The following is a 9836-nucleotide window of genomic DNA, read 5'->3' on the forward strand; positions in this document are numbered from 1 at the left end:
GGTCCGCGACGGAGATGAGTAGCCGAGGTGTGGTCTGCAACTGATGCTCGACAGCAGCGCCGATGATCCAGCACGATGATCTTCAACGGTGGCCCGGCATGACTAGGCCACCGGAGAAGATGGCGTGGTGCATGGTCCTTGACGGCGCCAATCTTGACATCAAACTCAGATCTGTTGTGTAGCGGCATGGGTGATTTGTCTTGGGTTTTCTTTACAAAGCCTTTGTGTCTGGTTTTGGACGTTGAGACGGTGGCACTTGCCCAGTGTAGGAATAATGTCCTGCCCACCTTTGTCCCGTCCCATTGGTGTGCTTATTTCCGGTAGAGGGCGTGTGAAGTTGTGACTGTCAGGTTTTCCGGGATCTAGTTGGTGTTGTTACCGGTGGATCCGTGTTTTCGTTGTTTTCAGTTTCTACAAGCCCTTTTCTGCATTTATTTTTTCTTCGAGGCGTTGATTTGCTTGCATATCGCAGTCACTCAAGTCACGATTATCGCAAGTAGCCGGTGGATACACGAGGAAAAAACACTTGAGCATCCCAAAATATTTAATGTAATTTTATTTTTCTGTAAGGATGTGGTTGTAAGGACATGTAATAATTAATATATGACCTTGAACCTTTAAGAAAAGAGACATGTGAAATAATGAGTTTGGCCTCGTCTATACAAAACGAAATAGATACAAGAAATACAGGAGCAGCCTTATGGACGATATTAACGAAGTCATCCTATGTGCTTTGTGGTAGTCGATGAAAACATCATCTCTTATTGAACAAAACATCATCAAAAAACCTGAAATAAATCTAAAAAATGCAAGCAAGCGTTTAAAGTCCAGGACTTGAATCCTAATAGAATGTTTTCACCATAAAAGGCTAATCGTCGTCTGAGCTGCATTTAGTTTGCAAGGTCTTTTGTTAAACTGGATTTTAGCTGGTCAAAGATGCCTAAATTACAGCTACGAAGAACGGAAATCGAGCAAGATGGACAACTGACACCTATCCCCGCCACGTTGCAACCTCCGCGCAATGGATGGGCTCAGCTATCACCCATAGCGCCGTACATGGATGGCTTGAAGCACCCCGAGACCTATGGCGGAATTATCCCACCTCACAACACGCGAGCCAATGAATAAATCAGTTTCCTAACGATCTGAATCAACATGTAGATAATTTTCTCTATATACTTGATCAAAGTTTATACAAACCATATTATGAAATGAAGGCAGTAGTAACGCAAGTTCCTTCTTTTTTTTTTCTCTTTTTCGAGGGAATTAACTAGTAAGTTAATTGTTAAGAGCACCAGCCAAGAAAGGGTCGATCGTTGCATTTGTAAGGAAACTCACGCATTTTAATTCCTCTGCATTTCATTTCATGTTACAGTGTAGCATTGTTATATATAATATACACATATCGATCCCTAGGCTCTGCCTGGATGGGGGCAACCTTTACCGTACGCCCTCTCCAGCGATCCCAGTCCAGCCTGATGCGAGCAAAAATAACATACAAAAGGCGCAGATCGATCGACTATTCTAACAAAACCAAAGAAAAAAATAGAAAGAAAACAATGTACCGCTTCCCAGTCGCCATCACCCCATCTTGCACTCGAATAGGCAAATAATAGTAGGCATCAAGTGACGACGATTCAAGGTGACCATTGGTCGGGGACAGTTAGGAAGTACTTTGACATGGCCTTCCTGAACCTCTTCTTGTACTGGTCTGGAGAAATGATGGTGGGCATCCCGTCCTTGGAGCCCCCTAGAATCCCCGACGCCTTCACCCAGGTCTCCAGCTGTTTGTCCCATGTGTACTGCCGGAGATAGTCAATGATCCCCATCACCAGCTCCTTCTTCTCCTCGTCGATGCCAACCAGGAGGGAGTAGTCCATCACACCCACTGACTGCGAACAAGGAAACAGGCAGCGCGAATGAGAATGGATCATGCATGCCAAAGAGCAGCTGGAGACATACAATATTCACTTCATATGCTACAACTCAACAATACTAATCATTCAGATCGATTTTGTCAAACAGATACGGGAAATATACTAAAGATGCTAAGCCAAGCCCAGGGTGGCCGTTGACTTGACCATGCCAGATCCGAATAGGCGAATGAACTAATAACTCGACTGATAGTTGCCACATTGGCCAACCAAAATCATCCACCAGTCTGGCAACAAAAAATGTTTCAACTTTTGGAAACAGAAAACACATCAAAGGGTTGTTCACCTTCACATCAATCCTTTAGCTTCTCACCAGTATTGTTTTATAAGTTTATCTTTATAACCACTTTGGATGTGAGCAACAGGAAGGTAGGAAACATTTAACAGATTTAAGGAAACTTCTACTGTTTCAGTAAAATAAACAAGGGGCCCGTGTGCTGTCTACCTAGAAACATGCAAAATTAAGTCATGTCATGAACTAGAATCAGATGGGGATCTGGAGCGGAGTAGCACGACCATGCTGTGACCGCAGACGCAGCACAGTGGCAGAAAAGGGGACCAGGACTGTGTTGATATATTTCTTATAGCTTCCTTATAATCCATAGAAATAAAACTACAACCCCTTAAATGGTTAACCCTCAAGAAACCCATCTCCAATATCTTATCTCTAGTTAGGCCCCCGTGGCTGCACCAAAAGTTGAGCTACAGGCTCCAAGATTCATAGCTATTTGAACATTATTATTTCAGAAAACAATATTTCAAAGTACTAAGTGTGAAAAGTGGAAACATGTGCATGACTATTTAACCCGTCTAGCTTTCACTGGAACAGCATATAAATTGGTTGAAATCGAGCAGCTTTCAAGATCTTGTCATCTTGGTATCCGAGGCCTTCTAGACATACTAGGTTGGTGCACCCTAGAATGTATTACAAGCATGTAAACAACAGGCATACACAACACAGTGAGTAAAGTCACTTACTGCCAGAAAAGAAGTATCGTTCCAGACAGCTCGTTCCAACCTTCTTTTTGCTTTGCTTCCAAGAAAAATGGGTTTTGTATGAAGTGTCTCTAATAGATTGAGATCTAAGAGAACCTTATTGTTTCCTGATGTATCAGGGTTGTAACGGGAACGCAGGGATCCTTTCAGGTCATATATTCTTGATACCTTCCTCTTGAAAAATATGTTTTCCATGACCATTAATTCCATCTTCAGTTCCTTTCCATCTTTCATGTTCTTGGCAACGACCTAGTGCACAGATGGGTCGCAGTTAAGTTAAAAATAATTTAACCTTACAGGACCCTAGAAACACATGAGAATAAACTTAAAGCGGTACAAACCTGGTAAAGACCAAGAACTTTAGCAAGGCAAATTGGGCTTCCAGAGGATACAGACTCTGTTATATATTTGAAGTACTCAGTTGCGTAGTCCTCAAATGAATCTAATTCCGTCCGTGTCACTTGCTTTATGACAAATCTGTCATCCAGTGTCTTGGCAAAGTATACATTACTCTTGCCACCTTGAGCACTCCATCTCTTGCACCGGCTCAAAGAACGAATGTAATCCAGTTCATCTGCACAACACTTTTTTCTGATTGAATCAAACTGCTTTGCAAAATAACATATGACAGAAAATTTTGCCTTATCCACAGAACACGAGTCTTCATCCTCAAAAGAAACCGTCAAATGAATATCCTTGGAATTCATTTGAGATACATCTGACCAGCTTCTAGAAGTAGAATTCTGATCCAGAGAGTTCAAAACACTAGGTCTGTCCAATTCATTATGCAGATTCAGCACTGGCAACATGAAACTACGATATCCTGGAACAGTCATGGCATGGGCTATCATACTGGATGGCTCATCATCATACACTGGAACAACAACATCTGAAACACTTTGTGATAGAAGGAAACGACCCTCACCATCAACCATACCAGGAAGTGACAGCTTATTTGTGAAGGTCGGGGACAAACCCCTGCCTGTTCTCTCAAGCGCCCTAGGAGGCCTTTGGGAATAAGCTCTTCTTATGCTTACATTTGAATCGTCGACAGGTGATAACCCATTTCTGAAATTGATTCCAGAATCAAATGATTTAATTCTAATTGGAGCCATAACATTCTGGTATGAGGAGCCATTCATCAGAGCAGTAGGTGCAACTAGAAGTGTCTCCACGCCAGAGCCAGTCCATGCCAAGTCAATTCTATCAGAAAGATTTGATGGGGAAGACTCTGACTTCTCCAATGTCTTCTCAAGCTTAAGTTCATCAGCCACCACCCCGTTGCTCTGTACTTCACATGGGTGCGGGACAATGTGGAGACCAGCAAAACTAGCAGAGCCTTCAACAGACTGGTGGTATACTTCATCTATGTTGGTCAACCCAGAATGTGACACAGTTGTGTCACCATGTTCTCTTCTGAGCAATGGCTTCCCACTATCTGTGATAAGAGAACTTGACTGAGAATATTCTAGTGACTTCTCCATATTTTCCTGTGTGCTGGAAATCTCAGCCTTTGAATCTTCTAACACGCTTTCAGGAAATTTCTTAGGACACTGTGCATCAGTTGCCGCAGTACAGTTTTTCTTGGTGAGTGAGTGCATCATGTGCAGACGGCGATCCCATACATGTGCATCAAGTACAAGCTCTCGCCTCAGGCGGTTGAGCTCTAGAACATCTACAGGTTCTCCAATTGTTTGTAACTTCTGTATGCTACCAAACCCCGACAAAACCTGAAAAATGGTGTGCAAATACGGGGAAAAAATCAACCCACCAGCACAGTATGTAGCCTACCACATACTTTGACAGCAGAATAAAACCATGTAACAGTTTAACTTACGTCATATTTCTTCCACTCAACTTTAATCAGATCTTTAAGATCAACAACATGTTTATACAAGCCCGCCTTCATGCTCAGATCTTCTTGGGCTGAAACTGTCTTTTCAATGCAGTCAAGATTGTCAAAAATCACCCTGTAAAAGTTATCCTTCCTATTGGCTACCTGCAAGACAAGTTAACCATTTAAATAGGGCAATAAATTACACAGAAATATGTTACACAGAAATATGTCAAAAGGGGCATTTCCAACACCCAGCTTAACTTTGCTCCATAAAGCTAGCTTTAGGGCCAAATGGTGAAGCCCACAAAACTAGCTTCTCAGAGTGCATTAGCTTATAACGGAAGTCGGCTAGAGAGAGGTGGGAGATAGGAGGGTGAAAGGCTAAGAAGCAACTCCACCACAACTTATAAGCTTCAGCTTATTAAAAAGCTGGGTGATTTACTCAGCTTCAACTTTAAGCTAGGCCAAACAGGCCGTAAATAAACAAACTTATATTCAAATGAACATACATCACCAGCCTCCTCGATGAGCCAATCTTGTGCTACTGGATAAGCAAAGTCTAATACTGAGGGTGGCAAGTTGACAGATAGGATGTCCACAGGAGAATAACGGAAGACAGCAACCATGCTTCCGAACCTGTTCAAGGAGAATGGCAACAGTTACATTGACCTTAAATTTGAGAAGGTTGAATACAAGAATCCACCACATACCCATAAAAACGAAGACAGTCCCTCTGGAGGGAATGTCCACAGCAGGCAACTCGATTGGCTGTTGTGTGATTCGAAAAGCTAAGTTCAAGAAACTTCCCAAAAGAAAGTCCACATGCCGCATCAGACATCACTACTCTGTGTGTTGCCGGAGGGTTTCCATTTTTTTGTTTGCACCGGAGGCACCTGTGCCACATCCATATCTTCCCATCGTTCCGTCCAGGTAACGGCTTTACAGATTCAAGATTTCTAACACCTATTGAAAGACTGCCTTGTTGATGAGTATAACATTGGACATGAGATTCTGCAGGTTCTTTGCAAGACTCACAGCACGAAGTCTGCAACAGCGATGGAACACATTAATAAGGCAGTAGTAGCCTACTAGGTATCTGCTTGCAATCAAACAGGAAAATGGATGACAATGCAGTACCTGATAAAATAAATCTTCACGAAAATACCTCCCAAGTGGCTTATCAAAATTACCGTAGAACTTTATGCGGAAGAGCTGAGATTGCTTGCATACAATTCTTTTCTGAGGGCATGCAACGGACAAGGAAACCAAAATGCTCTGTGCATTCTCGGATGTTGGGAAATACTCGGTGGGGTTCTCGTTATGATCAGGTACGGTTACTCCTGCATGTTCTTCGTCTGATGTATGATGGCAACCATTGTCCAACTCACTTTCAACTCTATAAATCCCACCAACCATCTCATCTCGATGAACGTCGTCAGGGTATTGCAAATCTGTTGGAGTCCCTTTTCCAACTAGAGGTGATTCACAATCATTATCGATAAACAATGTTGGGGGATGAGAAAACGTGTCATCAGTTCCAGGAATGTATTCTTCCTGACCAAGGTTAGGTTTCAAAAGGGATTGGTCAATAGTTAACACTTTTGAAGAACTATCAAGGAAATTTAGAGGCACGATGCAGCCCTTTTCTGAAGTTCTGTCACCAATGATTTGAAAATCATTCAAATTCTGCCGAGAATTACTTGAGGAAATATCTCCACCATTCATATGCTTCTCAAGTGGACGAACCGGAAGATCCGAAGGGGTCTTTGGTAGTGTTGCACCCTCATCTGCAAGATATGAAGTCTCCAGTGATAGTTGATATGCTGCAAATACAGCAAATTGCAGAGCGAGTTTGACCTTCCTTAACTCTTCATAGGATGTGCCCCTTAGGAGGACCTACGAAAAAAAATTGTTGGTTGTATTAGATATGTCTTGCACAATTAAACCGCCACAATAGATAGGCACAAAGCGGAGCTCAGGATTGCCATCCTCAGCAGAGAGTAAAATAATGCCAAAAAATAGTATTGAAGAATACGTGTATAAAATTAGGACCAAAGTAACAATATGATGAGAATTGACCCTTCATTTTTTTTTATGAAATGGAGCAAGATCGTTAAAGGTAGCAAACAGTTCTATGTGCATTACCGTGCAGCCCAAGCGTCTTGGACAACCATCAAAGAACATCAGTGTCTTGATAGATTTTCTGTTAGAGTCCTTCGGAGCTAAAGATTCTGCAACTCTTTCAATCCAGAAAGCTTGGCATTGTCCAAGTCTTGCTGAAGTGATATTGTCAATGGATGAAGCAATTTTAGCACCTGTGCAGCGTGATATCCGTTCTAGAAGTGATCTCTTGACATTCAGTACTAAAGATATATCTTTTGCAAGAAGCTGTTGAGCATACATCGGCACACTCTTTTCAACCAACAAGACATGAGGCCGTTGGGCCTCTATCTTTGCAACAGCATTCTTAAGATATTCCTTTTCCTGTACATATCACACTTTCAATGTTAACTACGGACATACTGAGAGCTATTAGGATAAATACACTTCAGCTGACAAAGAATGTAGGCATTACCTGTTCAAGAATGCTGTTTATTGATGCTAGTTTGTTTGTAACCTTTTGATGTTCCAGTGCTCCTCCCAAAAGAAGAATTCTAGGATTCTCGTGCTTTGACACCATGCGTTTATGTTTTACATTCTTAGAACAAACAACGCCTTTAATGAAAGTACTGCAAATAAACAGATGAATAATCCTTTAGCTCCAAAAATACCATGAAAAATATCATATAATCACTCAGCACAGCTGAATCATTATAGGGCATACCTATCGTTGGGAGTCCCTGATGCTACGCATTTAACTTTGACATAGTTGGTGGGATCCATGCTACCACCTTTGCTTGTATCTGGCTGCACAAAGGTAGCTGCCTGCCATGCTAATAAGGATACTATGTCCGACCATCCATCCACGAGGTCAACTCCATGACCTTGGAGCAATTGGGACACAAGAGCCCTGAAATGCCCATGTAAAGCATTCCTTAAGAACTCTTTATGAGCTATATTCTGTTTTCCTTTGGTCCCTGGTAAATCCTCACTACCACCGCACTCATGGTTAACACGTTCAAAGGTCTTCCCATCACCAATAGCACTGTCATCATCGTCGTCATCATATTGAAAGAAACCGTTTTCGGAGTCATCACCCTCATCTTGAGGCGGCGGAGGATGCCATATGAGTCCATTATTACTCTCAAAATCAATTGGCTGTATAATATTGTCATGATGTTCATCATCGCAATTCGGTGAATCCATCAAATAGTCACCATCATCATAGCCATGGCCAGAATTCAAAGAGTATATAGGAGAATTTTGGCTGGCATGACCATTTATCCCGGAGGGAGGACTTGTGCCTACTTGTCCCGATCGTCTCATAGGACTATATAACGGGCTCGAATTTCCCAACCTGAATGTGTACAGCCTACTAATATTTGTGCTCACGGAATCCGTATCAGAAGTATCTTGAGAAAACTCACTGCCCGGGGAGAAATACCGGTCTCGGTCTGAGTCCTCACCGTCTTCATAACCAATACTCCTACATCCAACAAATTTTATTCAGTCAACATATCAAGTTATGCCCTCCAAGGAATGTAAGGAAGTCAAATACTCACCCTGGCGTTGAGCATCGGAGAGGACCAGGTGAGGAGAAACGCCGCCACCTAGCAGACCTCGACGAAGACGGTGTAGGGACACGCTCCGGTGGGGACATGGTAGCCCCATCCAACCCGTCACCGCGCTGTTCCATGGCGGCACCTCGGCCACCGTTAATAGGCCGGACGCCGAGGTCGGAGCGGTCGCCGGCGCCGCAGTCCGTCATCGCAAGGTCGGTAACCCAAGAATCGGACTTCCGCGCGACGGGAACTCCCATAAAAGCAGCAAAAACCACAAAAACCAACTGCCGGGGAGGCCCAAACCTAGCAACTTCTTGATTTCTCAGTAGACCCTGTACCAAATTACACACCACAAATCACGGGAAAACAAGCACGCCAAAACGAGGAGCCACAAACCGTTAGAGGGGAGCTAAAAGGGACCCCGCAGAGCGCCTAATCCTAGCGTTTCTTGGGATCTGCACATCCAAGGCATTTCCTCGAGCATGTAGCGGGCAGGAGGGCAGCAGCATCGCTCGAGGCTCCACGGTTCAGTGGCTGCTGCGGGAGGGAGGCGTCGGCGGCGGAGTCGAAGGGCGAGCGGAGTCCGGGGTAGGGGGAGGCGGAGGAGGGTGAGGGGAAGGCGAAGGTGCCCATGGAGGGGAAGCTTTTGCGTGTGAGGGGAATGGAGGAAGATATAGAGTAGAGAAAAAGGTAAGCGCGGTAGGAGAAAGGAGGAAAAAAAAAGAGTTCGGTGGGTGCCGTTGGTTTTGGTTTTATTGTATTTCCTGCCTTTTATAATTCGATTATCTTCTTTCCTTTTGCCTTTCTTTTGACTTCTGTCTTTTTTTTATAAGTAGGAAAAAAATTAGGACTTGTATTTCTTGATAGGAAAAAAATCCGAGAAAAAATATATTGCGTTTCTTTTCTTTTATGAATTTCCCTTTCTTTTGACTTATGTCTTTTTTATAGCAGGAAAAAAATCAGGACTTGTATTTCTTGATAGGAAAAAGAATCTGAGAAAAGATATATTGCGTTTCTTCCCTTTTATGAATTAATTATGATGGAGCTGGGCAGTATGTTATGTGGTGAAGCAAAATCCGGATTGTGGGTTTGAGTTGCCTTTTCTCTATGTTCAAAAGTTATTTTCTTCCATTTGACAAAAGGTGTTCCCTATTGAGACTTTGCAATATGTGCGTTGTGCTCTGTTTTGATTGCACGAGGTCTTTGATGTCATTTTCGTGTTGAGAAACCTTGAGCGTCATTTCACCTCATATTTCGTGATTTTGTCAAATAGGGACATGTTGTCCCCCAAAGACCCAACGGAGAATATACTAAAGTCGTCACAATTTTAATAAAATATATTTTGCACAAAATAATCAAGAAAATATATGAAACTGTGTCACAAGTTGTACACAGAATTGTGGTACC

At 42.9% G+C, this 9836-nt stretch overlaps 1 protein-coding gene across 1 annotated transcript; it reads right to left on the reverse strand.

The window, feature by feature from the left end:
• Positions 1-1339: 1339 nt before the first annotated feature.
• Positions 1340-9088, reverse strand: LOC123149879 (putative 1-phosphatidylinositol-3-phosphate 5-kinase FAB1C). Its single transcript, XM_044569648.1, has 11 exons — positions 8430-9088; positions 7592-8353; positions 7343-7496; positions 6913-7251; positions 5905-6663; positions 5478-5812; positions 5277-5403; positions 4768-4929; positions 3272-4660; positions 2913-3179; positions 1340-1892 (listed from the first exon to the last, which is right to left on the reverse strand). The coding sequence occupies exons 1-11, from the start codon at positions 8684-8686 to the stop codon at positions 1638-1640; spliced, it is 4806 nt and encodes a 1601-aa protein (XP_044425583.1). The 5' UTR covers positions 8687-9088; the 3' UTR covers positions 1340-1637.
• Between the last annotated feature and the right edge of the window lie 748 nt (positions 9089-9836).

The sequence above is a fragment of the Triticum aestivum genome, chromosome 7A, assembly GCF_018294505.1.
Source record: "Triticum aestivum cultivar Chinese Spring chromosome 7A, IWGSC CS RefSeq v2.1, whole genome shotgun sequence".
NCBI lineage: Eukaryota > Viridiplantae > Streptophyta > Magnoliopsida > Poales > Poaceae > Triticum > Triticum aestivum.

What these genes read in the sequence shown, in the direction of transcription:
- LOC123149879 (XM_044569648.1), bottom strand. Translation starts at nt 8,686, where the DNA reads ATGGGAGTTCCCGTCGCGCGGAAGTCCGATTCTTGGGTTACCGACCTT. An exon ending in CTCCGATGCTCAACGCCAGG is followed by an intron (nt 8,354 to 8,429) that starts GTGAGTATTTGA and finishes TGTTGGATGTAG; the next exon opens with GAGTATTGGTTATGAAGACG. An exon ending in ACGATACTTCTTTTCTGGCA is followed by an intron (nt 1,893 to 2,912) that starts GTAAGTGACTTT and finishes CCTTGTTCGCAG; the next exon opens with TCAGTGGGTGTGATGGACTA.